Source organism: Pseudonaja textilis, chromosome 8, assembly GCF_049901715.1.
Source record: "Pseudonaja textilis isolate UNSWEBS1 chromosome 8, rPseTex1.2, whole genome shotgun sequence".
NCBI classification, from domain to species: domain Eukaryota; kingdom Metazoa; phylum Chordata; class Lepidosauria; order Squamata; family Elapidae; genus Pseudonaja; species Pseudonaja textilis.
In genome coordinates, this window is record NC_141997.1 from 29,719,401 (window position 1) to 29,741,095 (window position 21,695).

At 36.3% G+C, this 21,695-nt stretch overlaps 1 protein-coding gene across 3 annotated transcripts in view; it reads left to right on the forward strand.

The window, feature by feature from the left end:
- The window catches only part of PCCA (propionyl-CoA carboxylase subunit alpha), a 228,113-nt gene that overhangs the window by 170,322 nt on the left and 36,096 nt on the right, over window positions 1-21,695 (forward strand). For all 3 annotated transcript variants that reach the window (XM_087937924.1, XM_087937925.1, XM_026708397.2), the window contains one exon: window positions 374-427. In XM_087937924.1, coding sequence (XP_087794050.1) covers window positions 374-427 — 54 coding nt within the window. The remainder of the gene's footprint in view (window positions 1-373; window positions 428-21,695) is intronic.

A 21,695-nucleotide genomic window follows, 5' to 3' on the forward strand; every position in this document is an offset into this window, starting at 1 on the left:
CAAGATTTACAAAAATACAGGACAAATAGAAAAAAAATATTAAGAGTCTCTGACAGTATATTTGGACATTTAAGATTTCTATCTTATTTGATCAGTTAATGATGGAAAGAGAATTGATTATAGTCAATTCTGATTGTTTGACTGAATACAGTCCATTTCTGAAAGGTACTGAATCCAGTGCCCATTCCATTCAGCTGTGAAAACTAAATACTATCAAACATTAATATGACTGTTATTTTCTTGTGTCACATGCATTTCTGCTTTAACCATGAGTATATGTCTCCAGTTTCATAAGCAATTTTCTTCAGAATTCTTAGGGAGAATATTTCTTGTTGATAAGACTGTATTCTAATTGTTATTCTGTTCCTTCCAGTGCCTTTCTCGTGATGCTGGTGGAAATCTTAGCATTCAGTTTCTTGGAACAGTGGTGAGTAATAGACATTTTATAAAAAAAAATAACATACAGTTTTCATTTTATAAAAATTTAAGATACAGTATTCATTTCATATTTCTGTATTTTTTAGTTATATGAAGATTTGTATTTTGATTAAAAGGAGGAAAAATCCCCCCCCTCAATATTTTGAATATTTTTTCTTTCCCATCTTGGCTTAAACTTAATAACACCTGTATGGTTATCTCTCTCTCTCCTCCTCCCTCCTTCCCTCAGATGGTTATATAAGATGGCTAAGGGAATGAACTATGCATCTGGGGAGGAGCTACACAGTTCACTGGCTGATAATTAAGCAATGAATCTGCAAACATTTAGAGTCAAGCAAAATTACAGGTAGTTCTCAAATTACAACAGTTTGTTAGTGACCAAAGTTACAACGGCGCTGAAAAAAGTGACTTATGACCATTTTTCACATTTATGACTGTTGCAGAATCCTAGCTTAATAACTGCAGTGATTCATTTAACAACTGTGGCAAGTAAGATCATAACATGGGCAAAATTCATTTAAAAATGTCTCACTTAGCAACACAAATTTTAGGCAAATTTTATGAAGGCAACATCTTCAAAAACAATTTAGATGAAGGATAGAAAAGAAACTCATCAAATTTACAGATGACACCAAGCTGGCAGGAATAGCTAACACTCCAGAAAAAAAGCTCATAATAATAGGGGTGACATGATAGCAATCTTTGGTTAACTAATGGGTTCCCACGAAGAAGAGAAGGTCAACCCATTCTCCAAAGCATCTGATGGGGGATAAAAGGCAATGGATGGAAACTAATCAAGGACAGATCCAACTCAGGGGCGGGCTTCAAAAATTTTAGCAATACATTCTCTTCCCAGTTATTGGGTGAGCGTGGCCATAGTGGCCATATCCTAGTCAGCCTCCTGCACCATGGCAAAAGGGGGGGGCGTTTTTGTCCTCCCTGGGCTCCGGAGGCTTTCCTCAAGACTCTGGGAGGGCGAAAATGGCTTGCCTGGGTTCCAGAGGCTCTCTGGAAGCTGGAAACGGGCTTGTTTCCGGCCTTCCTTAACTTCTGGGAGGTCCATTTTTTGCCCCCCCCCCAAGCCTCTGCACATGCTCTGCACTTACCTGCATCCAAAACGGACCGCGTGGGCCATAGTGGTGGGATTCAAATTGTTTACTATCAGTTCTGTAGGTGTGGTTTGGGGGGCGTGGCAGGGGAAGAATACTGTAAAATCTCCAGTCAGAGGTGGTATTTGCCGGTTCTCTGAACTACTCAAAGTTTCCGCTACCGGTTCTCCAGAACTGGTTAGAACCTGCTGAAGACCACCTCTGGCGTGGGGACTCCTGGGAGGGGTGGGTTGGGGTGGGAGGGGTCAGCCAGGAGTGGGATTTGGGGTTCTCCAAACTGTGCAGAATCTTAGCTAGAGGAGCTCCCAAACCCATGCGAACCCCCAGCAGCGAACCCTTAATCCAACCTATTGTTTAGAAATAAGGAGAAATTTCCTGACAGCTAGGACAATTAATCAGGGGAACAGCTTGCCTCCAGAAGTTATGGATGCTCCATCAGCGGAGGTTTCTAAGAAGAGATTGGAAAGCCAATTGTCTGAAATGGTATAGAATCTCCTGCTTGAATTGGATGGATTAGAGCCTCCAATGTTCCTTCTGTAATTCTGAATTTCAACTGGCCTTTGTCTGACTTGAATTCTCAGCTGAGAGGAAGCACATTCCTATTTTCCAACAGAATCACAATCAAACAAGAGACTTTTTGTGCATGCCTTTATTGTGCGTGTGTGTGTATGAAATGAATTTCCATCTACCATTGTCATGTCAAAGTAAAAGCGGGAAATCTAGAAAAACAGTTGCCACATAAAGCTAGAATCTAAATAATAGCAAAAATTAAATCCGAGTTTAGTCATCTTGGACTATAATAAACCTTTAAACCCAGAATAGTGATAAATAGAAATTTTTGAAACAACAAACTAATAGTGAAAACTCCAAAATGGATCACAGCAGATGATAAAAAGAACCATCACAAACATTTCTAGGTAGTACCAATTTGTTATGATAGTATCAGAAAAAATTGAAACCCAAAATGCAGATGATATTAAGAACAAAAACAAGATCAATTGAAAGTAGAAGAGTAAACAGGAAGAAGAAAAAAGACAAGCTGTGTATTTTGAGGAATTATTTATCAAAATGCATGGGATGAAAGGATAATCTTCTGAATAGCTCCAGATTTTAATAGTTTTGGGTGGTTGTCTACCTGCTTTCTGCTGAGTATGCAGAGTTGTTAGGCTTATGTAAGGAAGGCAGGTTTTAAAGGGTTAAAGAGTTTAAAGGGTCCTGAGAACTGAGAAAAGAACAAGAAGAAATATAACCCTTTTCTACTGGTAGTCTCTGAAAAGAAAAAGTGAAGAACAGATATGCATCTGTAACTATGTGGTAAGTTTGTCTTTGTGACTGAAAAGCACAGCATATACTTGTACCAAATGCTGTCCTTCAAGAAAAAGTGCAAGGATTGCAGTAGTGCATGGCCACATTTCAGATGATGAGAAAAGACATTTTATCAGCCCAAAGACAGGACAGAAACAACAGAAACTAGCAGCGGAAACAGCTTTTTATAAGGAAGACAAATACAGGAATAAGATCAACAATCGAAAGCAAGAGACATAGAAGATTCTGCTAGAAATAATAAATAGATTTGGAGCCTTGCAGATAAAATGGGCTGTATGGATCATTCAAGGAAAGAAAAGAGACACTGCAGAACAGAAACGTAACAGTAGTAGATCCTTCAAGAGAAGACAGGATGCATCTTTGCCCTCTAAGAAGGGAAAGAAGAGAGTTGTGATAATTGGTGACTCACTACTATGAGAAATTCAAACAAATGTATGCTGTCTAGCCATGTCAGCTTCTGAAGTGGCTGTCTGCCAGAAGCAAGGATCAAAGATGTGACAGAACAAATTTCAAGACTTTTTAAGTCCATAACATACAATTTTGCTAATATCTGCAAGAACAGATAGTCATGCATAATAATACAGTCCTCCTCCCCCTCCCTCTCCCCTCCCTCTCCGTCTCCCCCCCCCTCCTCTTCCTCCTCCTCCTGTATCTACAACAAGAAGCACTGGTGAAGAATTAGCCCACATATAAACAGGCATAATTCTAAATTAAATGAAAAACTGTGACATCATTTCTAAAGGACTAAGTATGAAGAATCCTCTACAATTTACCTATTGCACTGACTGCAGCCAAAGAAGATGTTGCCAATAAAGCAGAATATTTGTAGCTCAAGGTTGTTTTCTGGTACATTATCCAAACTAGGTAACACCATCAGTGCTAGTCTTAAGGCTAGACTAAGATGATATTATATTCTTTCTCAGAAACTCCTAAACTGGGCTGTTTCTTTGTCTTAATTATTGTAACAATTAGAATATCGGTTTTTATGGAATGCCCTCAAAACTTATGTCATTTACATAAGATACATCACAGACCTCTTAAGAAAACTTGTAATCTCCCTAACATTTTTCCATTATGAAAGCATTAAATCCCATCATACTCCACAAACATAGACTTAAAGCCACAACTTCTGACAAAACAGCTTTCTTTGCCAACACACCATATATCTTTCTATCCACCAATAACTATATCATCACTGGCAATAACATGTAACTGCAAATCACTGGCTCAGCCATGGGCACATACATATCAAATGATACAAGTTAGGGAATATTTAGCTAATATGTTTCAAAACAACAGTCTGTAACATATATAATAATTCAAAGAATATGAGATAGTTGCTTGTTCATAGAGTTGTTATGTCTTTGCCAGGAACCAGAAGCAGATGGAAAATGAATTCATCAGCTTAGCAATACTCAAAATTCTGGTTTCGGCTAGGGAGCCACAACCTTTAGTGGTGAATTCTTGATGTTCTCATTTGCCACTTTTTCTCTGCTGTTCTCTTCAAATGAGGTAGAAGGCTTTTTATAGGGCGCCTCTGAAAACAGGCTGGGAATAAACAGTTTGGAAGAATTTCAGGAAGAAAACAGGGAATTGACTGGTTGCTTTTTGCTCCTGTATTCTGTATCCAGTTAATCTAGAAGTGATAATCAGGTTTTGTCACATTTACTTGTATGTCATATAAATAAATAATAAGACAGATTGGCTCATTGGATGCATGTTGAAGATATGCATGATTCTCTCATGTATATTATTACATAATATATATGTAATATTATGTTTAAGAGTATATTTGAATTTCAACTTCTGTTGTTGGGGATGGTAAAATAACTGGCATATTTAGAATGTAACTGGTGGATTCCCTTTTATTATTATTATAATACGCTTCTACTCTGAATCTCAGGGATACAAAATCAAATGAGGAGGTTAAACCTAATTTAAATCTCATATTTTAAATTAAATTTTCTTTTTATTGACAATATTTTTAAAAAAATATAAAGATGAGATATTATTTCTCATTACTCTAAAGCGCTTCAATGATACAAGTAAAATAAGCAGGTTTTTACAATATTTTAACATCTTGAATGCTATTAATATAACCCTTGACACCACATCACAGTTAGATTTCAAAGGAAGCATTTCATATGTAACAGCGATTAATGACAACCATTGGAAACAATTTTGAACTCCATCAGTTTAACTCAGGAGGGCAAACTTAATATGATAATTTATCTAGTTGAATTGTATCAGCTTAGCAGGAAAATATGCAAATGTGTGACCCTTACCTAGCATGTAAATCGCTGCTGTGCTGGTAAATTTATCAGTTCCATTAATGAACTTTGGGGAACTTTGGAATTTTCAGCATTTGTTCCCTTGGAGGCCGGAAACCAAACCTGAACTCATACTGGGACCATTCTGGTCTGCATATTTCCATAATTTGCTGCTGCTACTAATATGACAGCAAGACACAAATAACTGTTTCTAATAATATCAGATGGAGTTGTGGAGGACAGCATTTTAATGTAGTAAAAGACCTCCCTGTGGGGTTGTTATTGGCACTATAGAACAGCAGTTACACAGTTGCAACAATAGTCCCTTAATTGATTCGTTTAATTAGCAAGAGATGAAGCTTGTGCTACATTTTGTCATCTGAGATAACGGAAAATCATACACAAGGTCTCTGTTTGTACCACACATTTTCCTATTTTTATTAAGTGTGGGAAATGAAAGTAACTAGCCCTTGCAGAGCAGATGTTTTAAGGTATATGTTAGAATGCTTTAAAGTTTCATTGGCTTTCAGTGTAGATAAATTGTTAGAAGACACTGGTGGTGATTGGTCTGTTTGATATTTCTGTTTACAGGGTTTGTGGAAAATTCTGCTGGTCTGTTTTTGGCTTTTAAATTCTTTAATTTTACTAATGAGTACTATTCATATAGTACCAGTTACACATTTATGTTTTAGCAGCCCTTATCACACTGAATGTTTATATCTTAAATTCTGATTTAGGCAATTTCATCTGATCTATGTATGCAGTCATGGGATTCAAAATTTTTTATACCAGTTCTGTGGCCGTAGCTTGGTGGGCTTGGCTTGGCTTGGTGGGTGTGGCAGGGGAAGGATACTGTAAAATCACATTCCCTCCCCACCCCACTAACCTGCTTTCCAGCTCCATTCTCCTGTGCAGGGCAACCAAAGAAGACCCAGCCAATCGGTTGGGACTTGGGAGACAGAGAATAGATGTGGGCAGGGCCAGTGGTATTTGCCAGTTCTCCAAACTACTCAAAATTTCTGCTACCGGTTCTCCAGAACTGGTCAGAACCTGCTGAATACCACCTCAGTATGTATGGTACTAGTGAATTCCTTATGTTGTGATATTTAACGGAAGGTCATTGTACAGCCTTGATTATCAATTCGCTATTTCCAGTGTTGTTGTTGTTTTTTCGCTTTATTTCACTTATTTTTATGCCACTATGGGGCAAAGAGAAAATTGGGGAAACCAAGTGGTTTTCCTGATTCTCCTTGCTAGGGAGGACGTGACACTTCTCTTTTTCAAATTTGATGTTTGCATGAACTGGGAACCTTAGTTCTAAAAGGGGAATTCTGCATTTGCCGTAATAGGCCTTATACCAATTGCAATTGTCTGTGACTTTTTCCTTAGACAAAGAGAGAATTGTGAAACCAAGTAGTTTGCTTAACAACTTTATTTTTGCTTTACAATCACACCAAAAAGGTTGCAAAATCAGACTGGTCACATGACTGCTATGGCACACAATCATCATGGGCAGCCTCCATTATGGTCCTATTTTGAGGACTAGCCGTGTAATTTTTATTAAAAGTTTTAAGAGCAATAATCAAAACTAATACAAGCTAAATTAGAATAGAGAAAATGGAAAAAATAGAAATAACAGAAAAGCTAAAAGTGAAATAAGAGAAGGAAAGAGAAGGAGAAAAAGAAACACATGAAAGTATAAAAAGGTAGGTTTCTATATTTGTCACAGCAGTTATAAATACAATTATATTTTAAACTCCCTCTCTGAACTTATATCATGACTCTTCCTTCTGTAATCCAACCAGTGTAATCAAAATCATAAGTCATAAATTCATTTTTATGCTAAACCCCATAAGGGGTTTCCAGTCACCAATACATGTAGTTGTTATCCTTTCTGTAATCAGAGAAGTCGGTTTGTCCATTTCAACAAGTTCTGTGAATTGTATCAACCATTTCTCCATAGAGGTTAGTGCCAAATCTTTCCATATTAGGGCATGTAGTAATCTTACTGCAATAATTGTATATTGAAATAATCCTCCATGGATCATCAAACCTAACAGGACAAATTCTGAATATTAATCTTTAAAATTCACTATATCAACGTATGTACTTGAATCCAGTTTTCCAGTTTTCTAACATGTCCATTAAGCATGATAAAATGTCCCTTCATGTTGTTCACATTCCCAACATAAATTTTAAATGCTTTTATTCATTGTGTTTATATGGCATCATGTGCCAACTATGCATCTTATTGAAAAACTCTGTAAAATCATAAGACTGCAATTTTTTAAACTACATATTTTCTCATTGATCAATCAGTATATTATAATCAAAAATCTTAATCCTCTTTATCATACACTCTTTAACTTGTTCTTCCACTGTTTCAAATTTCAACAAGTTTGTACCTTTCTGCAATTACATGCTCATTATCAGTGTACAATTGTACTTCAAATTCTGATTTTGCTCCATATCATGAGTCTTTTTGTCTCTTTTGAATTTTCCTGATAATTGTAAATGGAAAAATCATTGACAACTATATCCATCTGCTATTAGCTGCTCTGGTGGTTTAATATTCACTCACTCATCAACCATTTGTCCTTGCTTCCTGTTTCTCTTCTATGGAATCCTTAAACAGAGATCCACAGAGGTGTTTTGGGCACAACTTGGGTTTATATCTATTCCATATTCTCAATATGGTACACTTAATGAAATTATTTTAAAACCCACATTAATTTTAACTTTACTGTGCTGTAAAGCCAAACCTAAGGTGTGACTTTATATTTATGGATTAGAAGAATCGATCATTAGAGCATGGATTAGAAGCTAAATTTTCATTGTTCTTCAAGATCCTTACTCTTTTAGTTTGGACTATTTATATTTATTTAATGAACTGCTAACTGGAATCCATGTGAGATCTTTTATACAACTACATGAAAAGCTGTCTTTGTGATACTTACATCCTGGTATCTTTTATGATCCCCATAAAAGTATTTAGAAAAAGTTGTACTTACTCTTGGGCAAAGCTGGACCAAAATACTTAAAACAATAGATTACAATTTATGCTTCCAAGTTATATCTGTCAATAAATGCTTATAGAAAAAAGTGTTGGGCTACCTAGAGATTTCCAAAACAAATTTTAAAAGCATAAAATTTTGTTCGGTCTTGATTAGCGTAGGATATCATATGCATGTGGTACCTCTCCTAATTTAGAAAAGATTAACACAACAGATTGCAGTATGAGTAATAGATTTGTAGTGTCCTTCCTGTTTCTCTTTCTATTTGCTTGATTATTTGAGTGGAAGGGAACTAAGTAAGGAACTAATGAAAATGCAGCAAAGAAATTCAATAATAAGAAAGATGGTTTAATACATGCTTTAATACAATTAGTAAGTTAGTGCATAAAGAAATATTCAAACTTTTAGCAGGACAATAACGTTCTAGGAATTACCTTTAAATGATATCTAGTGAGAGGATGAGAAAAAGGGTAGTGAATTGGGTTACTGGTTATCCTTGGATGCTTGTGAGTTGTATGTGGCAAGTTTTCTCTGTTTTAATTCTTGTAACTGACACTTGTTAAGATAGGCAGCTATATAAAACACCATATAAATAAATAAAATACTTAAGAAGAGAAATAAAAATATGTAAGTACAGTTCTGAAAATATTTGTAGCCCTAATCTGTGATAAACTCTTTTATTTCTATTCACTGAGCCATGCCATAACAGCCAGATTTGGCATTTGTATGCAGTAAACTAGGAATAGTAATTTAAAAAGTGTATTGAGAGAATGAAACCATTCTCTCAAACCATTCTAGAATGTGAATTGATAAGAGCGTCAGTGTCTTTGTAGTGCAGTGATCACAAATTGATTTCTTTGGCCCTTTGGCAGTGATCAGACAAAAACATAGCTTGGAGAATCTGACATTTTACATATTTGTCCGCATTCTTCTGTAAAACATCTTGTAGATTTATCTTATTTCAATACAGTGTGGTATGATTTTTTACATTTAAGCTTAACTGGATTTGCTGCTATTTCCTTTCTCAAACCTGGCAGCTTTGTTAACTGAGGAAACAGGTAATGGAAAAGCCGATGCATTATTTGTCCTACCTTGGCATGCAATCAGGAAAACACAGAAAGGCTGGATGGCACCGTTCCTGGTTAGTTTTCTGATGTCACAAATTAATATAAGTTTTTTTCCGCCCTGTGTTTTGCCTTAACATAGAATTTTGTAAGAATACTGATTATAAGTCCCTGCCCTCAGTCATTGAAACCTTGGTCATCTCATGCTTGGACTACTACAATGTGCTCTTGTACCCTTGAAGATTATTCAGAAGCGTCAACCGATGCAGAGTGTGGTGGTGTGGACAGTCTTTGGGTCCCTAGAGTGGCCCATGTTATACCACTGTTCCCACACTGGCTGCCAGTTTGCTTAGAGGTCAATTCAAGGTGTTGTTTATTACCTACAATTGCATGGATCTAGGTTACTTGAGGAACTGTCTTACCCCAATGGGATAGGCAAAGGAGGCATGCTGTGGATATCCTTAGTCAAGGGATTTTGGTTGGTGGGTTCCAGAAGAGCCTTCTCTCCCGAGGCCTCAACCCTTTGGAATATCTTGCTCTGAGATGGTATTGGTTCTCACAAGAGCCTGAAGACCTGGCTCTACCAGTTGGTGTGGGACCCCAATGGGGAAATTTCACAGTGGAGGTGGGTGATTGACTAAGAGCAACTCCCACCTCCCCCTCAAACACTCTGCTCCTTTCCTCCCCATCTTTTAGTTATAATTCGTATTTCTGAAGATTTTATTGTGATTTTATACACATTTATGGTTTTATTTTGATGTTGTAACCCACCCACAGTCACCTTGCAGCAAGATGGGCAGCAAACAAATTAAATAAAGAAATGAAATATAATTCATTAGGATATGTAATGTATATTACATGCTGAGTAAGAAATACACCTCTCACTGCCAGCAAAGAAGCATCTATTGATCTCAAATGGGCTTTGGTTCATTAAATATATTAATACAACTAGATTTAATTGTGAGGTGAAAAGTGCTCCATTTGTTGACCTACTGATATGTGCAGACTTTGGTAATATTTATGAGAAATTAAACCCTAAAATACAAGCTTTTTTTGGTCAATTCTTATATTATTTAAATATAGTTTCAGAGTCTTTTCTTTCGGAAATGCTTCGTTTTCTTCCATCTTCTACCCATTTAATAGTGTTTTAAATGGTCCCTACCAGCTTAGCTGATACAGATGGTGAACATTTTACTACAAAGTACCAACAATGCACAATGTATCATAGAGGTAATTTTCTTAGCACTATGCTTGTTCATATGTATACTGATCCTAATGAAATTACAAAGATGTTATGGTGTCCATGTATGCTAGAACCCAAAACTGTATTACTAAACTTAAATAGGTCATTAATTTTGCAGCTGCTTTAATAGGATTCAAAAATAAAAGGCCACCAGGAATCATCTGATGATGATTTATTGGGTTACTTAAATTAATAGGTGTCCTCCAGATTAAAGAGATTGTAGCGCCCATGATCATCAGAATGTGTGAATGGTTGGTAACCAGTATGATCATAAACTTTATCAGTACCTGAATCTTAAGGTGGAATTAAGTTCGGTGTTGAGGCCAAATACCGCTAGAATTCTAGTGTACTATATTGAATATGGTTGGCCATATTCTGAACCCTACATTTTATATTTTACAGGGGAAGCTTCTGGTTTGATTACAGAATGTGTAAATTCAGCCATTAGTAAGTGTTGACAAAACCATACAAACTAGGCATTATTATTATTATTATTAATAATAATATTTATAATAAAGTAATATCAGTAAGCTAAGAGGATCTCCTATTTATCATACATTTGTGACAGTACAATGAAAAGCTCAATTATGTTTCCAGCCTAACTTTTAATATCTGCAAAATGTACTCTTTTTTTTGGCACAATTACTTTTGCCATCTGTTTAGTAATAAATTGGGTTTGATCATTTTCTGTTTTGATTTCCAAACTCCTCTGGCTTTGTCTTAATTCTCATAGTTACCAGGCAAAAGTATCTGAAACCCTCCCTTTTTTATAATACAACTGTTCTTCCCCACTTTCTGTTTTTGTAATAAGAAAAAATATTAGGAGCGTCCTGCATTTCCGGCCCAACTTTCAAACATTTTCTGTACTAACCCTTTTTTTAGTCTGTGGAGCTATAGCTGGTATTTAATTTAAAAAAAAAAAAAACCTGGGCAAGTTTATTTGAACAATGTAAAGTCAAAGAATCAGCAGCAAAAGCAAATATTTCTAATTCTTCTGCTTTTTCTTTAGTGTTTACCCTGGAGTTACTGTCTTCCTTAGATAAAACGATTTGATATTAAACAGTTCCTCTAATTTTACAAAGCTCTGTTTCTTTTTATGGCAACACACACTGTGCAGGAAGGTCATTATGCTGAATGGGGCGGGGGAAGCTGTCAGCATAAAAGAGAAAGTTAATGCTGCACATGTTGGTTTTGTTTATGGGGTTCCTGGAATGTGTTGAGAGTCCTTCCAAGCAAGGGCTTGAAATAATTTGTTGCAATGTGCTGGATACCTACTTCACGGGGGTACTTCAACAAGAAGAATCGTTTTTGTTTAAAAGTAGAGTTATATAAATACATTAGCCCAAAGGGTATAGAATATTTAACAGAGTTTGCAACAGAAGAAAACATACTGCATAGCTGCATCTATTTATATTTGTTCAACTTCTTATTCCTTACGGTTAAAAGAAGCATATTGATATTGCATATAATCAGCTCCAGCTGTAAAAATAAAAAGATGGTGCTCGTGCTCGTTTATTCTGCACTTTGACATAGTTAGGATTGTAGTCGAATGCTATAGTGCATGCATAATATACCTTTTTTTTCTAATTTCCTGTGAGAACCAATGACTGTATGTAGAGGTTTTCATGGCAAGACAGGGAAATATTCCATGATGAACATTCCACCTATTGAACTGTAAACACGTAGACAATATTCATGAATCATAGGAATTCATAATGGAATTTTTTTTGCACAGGGATAAGGAGTTGGGCTTAACAAGTTCTGCATTTGGTTATTAAATTTTAAATGACATGTAGGAGAGATGAAATGGAAAGTAACCACCCAGGAAACGTTAGAAAGGGCCATCAGAAACAAATTCCTCAGACACCTGAAGCACCTGCTTGAAGAATTTATCTCAAGAAGATAACTTTTCTTTTTCTTTCTGTGATTGAATCTGGAAGACCAGATTTCCCTCTCTTATGATTAAAAAAAAAGTCCATTGAGTCAGACTATCTCTAAAGAAAGCCCTCAATTAATTTCTTTCTTTCGGTTAAGAGCTGACTAAAATGGCATATGATTTATGTCTCGTGAAGAATAAAGGGCCAGGCATTCGTACGTTTCCACTGTGCCAGAAGACAGTTTAGGCTGACTTAAATCCATGCAGTTTTTTTTTCATTCCTATGAAGGAAGGAAATTTAAAAAAATTACAAATCGTGAAAACATAGCACTCTTATTTCACGTTGTCTAGCATCCTTGACAACATGGATGATTCAGTGAGTTTGCATTCTTTTGTCTTTAGTAATCAAAGCTTGTGAATGAGTAACAAAGTTTTGGATAAGTGAATGCTCTTCAGGTTGCATTTTCTCTGTTGAAGTTCGTAAGGACTAACACCATGTATCTCCTTCTCCCCAGAGAATTGCACTGGAAATCTTTTATGCAGGTAACCCTTGATTTAGGACCACAATTGAACCCAAAATTTATGTTGTTAAGTGAGACATTTGTTAAGTGAATTTTGCCTTGTTTTACGGCATTTCTTGCCAGAGTTGTTAAGTGAATCATAAATCTGGATTCCCCATTTAGTTTGCTTGTCAAAAGGTTGTAAAAGGGGGATCGTGTAACCTTGGGACACAGCAATGGTCAGAAGTATGAACCAGTGGCCAAACATTTAATTTTGATCACATGATCATGGGGATGCTACAAAGGTGGTAGGTTTGAAAATGGTCATAAGTCACTTTTTTCAGTGCCGTTGTAACTTTGAATGGTCACTAAATGAACTGTTGTAAGTCAAGGACTACCTGTATAGTGGCAGCTTGTTTCATATGGCTTAGAATATTTCAAGGCAAAAAGCTCATGTCTGTTTTGTTGCAGTTATGATGGCTGGAGAAGTAAAAAAGTAGGAGGGATTAGCCCAAGTAAGTGCCCATACATCATGGACTATATGTGGTATCATATATGATATCATGGGAGAAAGGGAAGCATAAAAGATAATTTTCTGAACATTGCTACTTTGAATCTTGGATTCTCCCGTGCTTGTTAATTGTGGGTTTAACTATGGATTCTTCCCTAGTTTACTTTTGAACCTTAATATCCTCTTAGTTCTGTGTGTTAAATCTCAAGAAAAATACGTCCACAGGAATATCTGAGAAAGGACATGTTACCAGTCTCTCTTCCTGTATCCTGGGTCAGATTCCAAAAAAAAAAAAAAAAAAGCAAGTAACAAGTGTGATGCACACATCCTTATAAAAGCAGATGGTGTGATTCAGTAAATGTATTACACAGAGGATAAAATCATAACAACACTTTCAATTTGTTGGTAACTACAGAGTACTATAATAACACCAACTCAAATATGACAGTATATAGTTACGGTACTTTTAAGAATTATAAATGTGGGCACTGGAAACTGCAACATTTTTTCCATTATGAAACTTATATAGAACTCAGAAAGATTAAAAAGGAAATATTCGGAATTCGCATGCTATCTCCAGCATTAGGTCTAAATCCTTTAGGTACATCATTTTGGGGGTGTTTTCATATACTGTAAAGCTAGAATTTTTGATGAATAATAGAAATCAAATACCAGAAATAAATATAGTGTGTCTACAAAAATCACTGTTTATGCTGATCAGGCTTGGATCAGTTATATATAGGAATGACAATGGCAGACCATCTGAAACAAAAAATATATAAATTTACAAAGTCGTGCAAGAAACATAGTCTTGAAAAAAAGTCAAATAGATTTTTTAATTTTTTTTAACATCATTTTTTGGGAAACTGTAGATTACGGAGTGGGGAAATATGATGCCTTGAGAAGTCAGTTTGCTCAGTTAATAAATAAAAAGGAAATGTTAATAAATATAAACCCCAGACTATCATTTATTTTTTGTTATTCCTTTTTAAAGAGTCTCCTGTGTTAAAATGTTCCAGTCAGATTCTGTAGCATTTTCATTTGCTTTCAATAAAATTCCTTACTTTAGATCCTCACAGTCCTGTATTTTGTCTTCCTGCTGTCTGTCAACGTCCTGTTCTTTCCCAGGTTACCAACATGGTTAAAATATGGTTAATATAATTGTTATAGTTAATACTCTGAACTTTTTAAATATTGAAGTTTATACTGAAGTGGTATATTAAAATGGTATATAAATATACAAGGTATATAAATAAATGATGAAAAATAATTACAATGTATTAATATTTGCACAAGATCTCCTTGCAAGCAATCTTAGTTTCATCTAATTACATTACCATTTTACTGATTTAACTTCACAAACTCACTGCTTCATTATCTGTGGATTAAGTCTGATGGAGCATATCAATAAGAAGAAGTTTTATTGTAACAATTTTTGGGTGCCAGCTTTACAAAAAAAAAGAACCCAAATAATAGAAAAAATGATTTTAATGTAGAGAAGGAAGGGTGACAAGGTGGAAAGTTCTTGGCATCTGATTTCCTGGTCAGCCTGGGGGAAATGGGATCAGTTAAATGGTCAGGAATTAGGAGACTGTCTATTGAAATTGCTTGGAGAAACTTCAATAACCTCAGAATCAGATATGCTGATTCTACCACTTCCGGGATGGGTTGTAAGGACGATGTAAGGCATCTCTTGTTGAAAAATGAAAGATAGTGTGCAAAAATACTGCTCAACATTGAAAAAACTAAGACTATATAACAGGCAAAGCCAACTCAATGTTGACAACCTCGTAAGAAGTTACAGGCTTTATCCAAAAGCACAAAAATACCCAGAGGTGGTAACTGTAGCTATAAAATAAAAAGGCCTCTGTTATTTGGGAGAAATACTGTCATAGATCACAGCATATTAAAATGCAGAGACATCAGTCTGCCACCATAAGTGTATATTATCAAGGTCATGGTTTTTCCAGTTTGATATGTCTGTGAAAATTGGACCATTAGAAAGGCTGAATGAAGAAAAATTGATATAAACTGTTCAAAAGGAACAGACCTAACAAAAAGTTGCATTATATGTAGGAGATCACTACCTCTATACAAAAATGCATAAAATCAAGGATGAAAGCCTCCTAAAATGCATATGGGTTAATATAAAAGGGAAAAAAGAATGACATTGTAGCTACATTGCTACAGGCCATATACTTAACTAAGCAGAAAAGAACAGATAAACTTTTTGCTAGTCAGTTAACAATGTATGTAAGAAACGCACCACAGTAGTAATGGGGCATTTTAACTACCCTGATATCAACTGGGAGACAAACTCTGCATCAAGTAAGAGATCGAACAGGTTCCTGACTAACCTAGCTGACAACTTTGTCATCCTAAAGGTAGAGGCAGGAGCTAGAAGAAAAACTATCCAGGACCTAATTCTTACTAACAGAAGAAATGATAAAGGGGATTGATGTTGCAGGGAGACAGTAACCATGTCATATTGGAATTCAATATAATGCAATATAATTCATATTGGAATTCAATATAATGTCTTAGACTTTAAAAGAGCTGATTTCAACCAACAGACAGAGCTTGGGAAGGATTCCATGGATTAAAATCTTAATGGGAAACCGATCCAAGAAGCTTTGGAACTCTAAAAAATATGATTATAAAAGCCCAGTCCCACACAATACCAAAGGAAGGGAAAAAAGAGATCCAAGAAGAAATCAGCATGGTTGCACAAAGAACTCTGATAATCTGAAAGACAAAAAGGATAAATATAAAAAAATTGAAAGAGGGACATATAACTAAGACAGAATATATTAGCACATAGCCCGAATCTTCAAAGATGAAATTCGGAAAGCTAAGTCTCATCATGAGCTAAAACTTGTGACAAATGTCTAAAAATAATATAAACATTTCTTTCAACATATATAAAAAAGGAAAAAATCGGGAAACAATCTAAAGCTAAAGGGTTGCGATGGCAAGGAAGTAACGAGCAGCAGAGAGAAAGTAGGAGCAGCTTAATTCCTTCTTAGTATCTATCAACACACACACAAAAGAAATCAGAATTGTAAAAGATAGACTATGAATATGAATTAAAATAGGCAAGGAAATAGTAACAGAACATTTGTCCGCTCTCTTAAAATAACCAGGTCCTGATGGATTAGATCTCAGAATTCTGAAGGAGCTGACAGACATGTTTTCTGAACCATTGAACCATATATTTCAAAGATCCTGGAGCACTGTAGAACTATCGGGGCTGGTTCCCATTTTCAAAAAAAGGGGGAAAAACAGATCCAGAAAGCTATAGACCAGTGGTGGCTAACCTTTTTGGGCTCCTGTGCCAAAAATTGTGCACGTGCTTGCATGCTCGTGCTCACTTGCCAGCACCCAGAAGGCAATGCATGCTCTCCCCACACCCCCTACACATGTGTGCGCGATCCCCGCCCCCACTGTTCTCTTACCTTCACTGTGCTTCACAGCTGATTTTTGGCCACTTTGAGGCCTTTTTCAGCCTCGCAAAGGCTTGAGGAAGGTTTCTACAAGTTTTGTAGGCCAAAATCTAGCCCCATTTTTTGGAAAAACCGGAAGTGACAAAACGAGTCTAGATTTTGGCCTACAAAGCTTGTAGAAGCCTGAAGAAGCCTTCCTCAAGCCTTTGGGAGGCCGAAAAAGGCCTCAAAACAGGCTGAAAATCAGCTGTGAGGCGCCAACATGCGCAGTAAGTTTACAAATGGCTCTGCGTGACATCTGTGGCACGCATGCCATAGGTTCATCATCACGGCTATAGACCAATCAGCCTGACATCAATATCCGGGAAGATACTGGAAAAGAGATTCAAGCATCAGATCTGCAAACACCTAGATGCAAAGCTATAACTAGAAGCCAACATGGGCTTGTCAGAAATACATCATGCCAAACCAATCTTATTTCATTATTTGACAAAGTGACTAAATTGGTGAATCAGTGAAATGCTGAGGACATAATATGGTTGGATTTCAGTAAGACGTTTGACAAAGCAGTCCATAACCTACTTCTTGGCAACCTAGAAAAATGTGAGTTAGACAGTTTCACCACCAGATGGATTTGTAACTGGCTGTAATTATAATGGAACTACGTCTATACAAAAAGAAGTAAACAGGGAAATACATCAAAGTTCTGTCTTATGGCCAGTATTGGATGAAGGAATAGAAAGGGAACTCATCAAATTTGGAGTTGACATCAAGCTGGCAGAATAGCCAACACCCCAGAAGATAGGCTCAAGAAGATCCAAATGGATCTTGACAACTTGAACACTGGGCCTATCTAACAAAATGAAATTAATTATAGAGAAATCAGTGTTTTACACTTTGGCAAGAAAAATCAAATGCCACGGGTACAGATTAAGTGAAACTTGGCTCAATAGCAGTAACTGCAATAGGGATCTTAGAGTCCTCATAGAGAATCACCTACATGTGAGCCAGCAATGTGCTGCAGTTGCCAAAAAAGCGACCTCAATCCTAGGCTGTATTAACTGAAGAGAGAAAATCAAAATTGCATGGGTACTGCTTTATAAGGCCTTTATAAGGCCTGGATAAGACCAATTCTGCATCCAGTTTTGGTCACCCTGATATAAAAAAAGGTGTTAAGATTCTGGAAAGAGTGTAGAGAAGAACAACAAAGGTGATTAGGGAACTGAAGGCCAAAAGATATGAAGAATGGTTGCAGGAATTGGATACGTCTAGTCTAATGAAAAGAAGGACTAAGGCTGACATGTTAGCAGTTTTCCAATATTTGAAGGGCTGCCACAAAGAAAAGAAGGTCAACTTATTTTTCAGTGCACCAGGAAGCAAGACAAGAAGCAATGGATGGAAACTATCTAAGGAGAGAAGCAGCCTAGAACTAAGGAGAAATTGCCTTCAGAAGTTCTGAGTGCTCCATCACTGGAGGCTTTCAAGGGGAGCCCTTTTTCTGAAATGGTATAAGTCTCCAGCTTGAGCAGAAGTTTGGACTGGAAGACCCCCAAAGTGCCTTCCAATTCTTTTGTTCTATGATTGCAGAATAAATCATTTAGTACCAGACGATACAAAATCACTGGAGGCACTAATACTGAATCTAATACTGAAGATTGTGGAAGGGAAAACGATGACCGAGATTATCCAAAATAATGGATGAGTGATTGGGGAATTGGGGATTGTTTAATTAACATATTTATATTCCAGAAGATGAAAGGTTGTGGATTAAATTTTAATTAAAATTTGGAAAAAAAACAAATTGAAAGGTTATGCCCTTGTAGGTGTTTCAGTTAGGATATGGATTCTTTAGTTATTTCAATTGTTTATGAAAGATAGATAAAGTAGGCATTGCTTACAATATGCCAATGAAGAAGCACACCCACACAACACCCCCCCCCCACACACTTTTCTTGACTTCTGCTAATGTAGGAGTAAAGTAGGAGTAAGCCTACCTTTCTCAAGAAAACCATTGGAGTGTCACAAATGAAAAAAAAATCTAAAAAGGAAAAGGAAGCAATTCTTTCACAATGGAGCATAGTGTAGGAAAGGATAACCTGCCTTCAAAGATTTTGTTTTGAGTATTACAAGGTTTAATAAATTGTTTACTTCAAAGACCTTTGCTACAACAGCAGCCTTCCTGCTATTCTTGTTCACTGGTTGCTATAAGTAGCTCATATCCTGTCCTCTCTAGTCTTAAGATGGCTTGCATTTGTGGTAAAACTGAAGCTATAGCTCTGCTGCTTCTTTATTAACAAGTTCACAGGGAATTGCAGGAATTAATAAATTAACAGAAAGCGGTGGCATATTGACTTATAAGGGACAGTCTTTTTAACAAAATAGATTCTTTCATCTAATCCAGTGTTTCTCAATCTTGGTAACTTTAAGAATTCCGGGAGTTGATATCCACATTTCTTAAAGTTGCCAAGGTTGAAAAACATTGATCTAATCCAACAGTGGGAGGGAAGCATCTGTTATTGTCCTATAATACACGATCATTCTCAGAAATTGCAATTACAGAACATTGGATCATAAAATGAGCTAATAGTTATCACTGTGCTTCTAGACAGGATGCGCCATGAATGTTGGATCCTAATTCATTTAAATATAAAAGTAATAGTATTTGGTAGCTAACATTACATGCTGATTTCAGTGGGAGAATATGAAGTCCCTTTGAGTCCATTTTGCCTCTTGCTAAAGTTATGGATATGTTTTCTTAGCAATAATGTGGAAGCTTTTCCATTACCAATGTTTATACACTTTGTATCCTGAAACAACCGACTAAATGATAAATGCTGCATTAAGTTCCTCCTGAAATTTGAATCCTCCCCCCAGTGGTATTTCAAAAGGCTTTGAAGGTGTGGCTTATAGGTAAAGAAATATTCACAGATAACAGATAATCAGAGATGGAAGGGACCTTATAGTCCAACCCACCCTACATTTCTGACAAATGGCAGTCCAATCTCTTCTTGAAAATCATTCCATTGGTTGATTGTTCTCATTGTCAGAAAGTTTCTCCTTATTTCCAGGTTGAATCTCTCCTGGATCAGTTTCCATTCATTATTCCTTGTCTGGCCTTCAGATGCTTTAGAAAATAGCTTGACCCCTTCCTCCATGTAGCAGCCCCTCAAATATTGGAAGACTGCTATCATGTCTCCCCTGGTCCTTCTCTTCACTAGACTAGCCATGCCCCGTTCCTGTAACCGTTCTTCATATGCTTTAGTCTTCAGTCCCCTAATCATCCTGGTTGCTCTTCTCTGTACTTTTTCTAGAGTCTCAACATCTTTTTTTATAATATAGTGACCAAACTGGATTCAGTACTCTAGGTGTGGTCTTACTAAGGCTTTATAGAGTGGTATTAGTACGTCACTTGATCTTATTCCTCTGTTAATGCAACTTAGGATTGCATTAGCTGTTTTGGCTGCTGTTGCACACTGCTGGCTCATATTTAGCTGGTTGTCCACTAAGCCTCCAAGATCCCTTTCACAGTTACTGCTATTGAGCCTGATTTCACCCAGTCTATATGTGTACTTTTGTTTTTTCTTGCCTGAGTGTGTGACTTTACTTTTCTCTACATTGAATTTCATTTTGTTAGATATGGCTCAGTGTTTTAGTCTGTCAAGATCCATCTGGACCTTGAGCCTATCTTCTTGAGTGTTAGCTATTCCTGCCAGCTTAGTATCATCTGCAAATTTGGTAAATTCCCCCTCTATTCCCTCATCTAAATCATTAATAAAGATATTGGAGAGTACTGGGCCTAAGACGGAACCTTGTGGGACTCCACTGCTTACTTCCCCCCATGTAGACTTAGACCCATTAAGGACTACTCGTTGAGTACGGTTTGCCAGCCAGTTGCAAGTCCATCTGGTGGTGGTGCTATCTATTCCACTTTTTTCTGGCTTACTAAGTAGGTTGTGATCTACTTTGTCGAATGCCTTGCTGAAATCTAAATATATTATTACTATATATTATTTTGAAGTCTCTGATTTTATTGTTGTATATAATTATTATTGAGAAAGATTATATGCTTTAACAATTTAGACCAGGGGTGTCAAACTTAGGGTGTCACGGTGGCATCACATGACATATCAGGACTTTCTCCTCTTCACTAAACCGGACGATGGTGTGGCCAGCGCGTGACACATCTGGCCCGCAGGCCAGGAGTTCAATAGCCCTGATTTAGATTGTAGCGAATAAAGTGTTGGTAACTTGTTCTGTTACAAGAACAATGTATTACGATATGCTATAATTAAGGTCAAGGGTCTTCAAACTTGGCAAGTTTAAGACTTGTGGACTTCAACTCCCAGAATTCCTGAGCTAACATGACTGGAGGAGGAATTCTGGGAATTGAAGTCCACAAGTCTTAAAGCTGTCAAGTTTGAATACCCCTGATTAAGATGAAAGAAATCATTTTTAATACCTCAAAACAATAATAATTTGTCTTAAAGTTTAGGATTAATCTTTGTTGTCATTGCTATGACTTTAACAACAAGGAGGAATATGGAAATTGTATTGAAATTCATTTTGGTTGTAAATGTAGTTTGATATATGACACATTGAACTAATGTAGTTCCAGATCTTTAAATCTTAACTAAATAGAAATATTAATAGAGTGTTCATATAAACACAGCAAATGATGAATTATACAAGATTTTATCAATGGAAACGATACTTTAAAAAAACTACTGTTTTTTGTTCCCCTTGATCTACCCATGTAAACATTTTTTATTGTTAAAATTGTATGAAATAATTTAGTGTTACATGAAATTATAACTTTTTGGATGATTATTATAATTAATCACATATTTAATAAAACTTATTTTGAACCATATACGTGTCTTCCTTTGTAAAGTAATATGCAG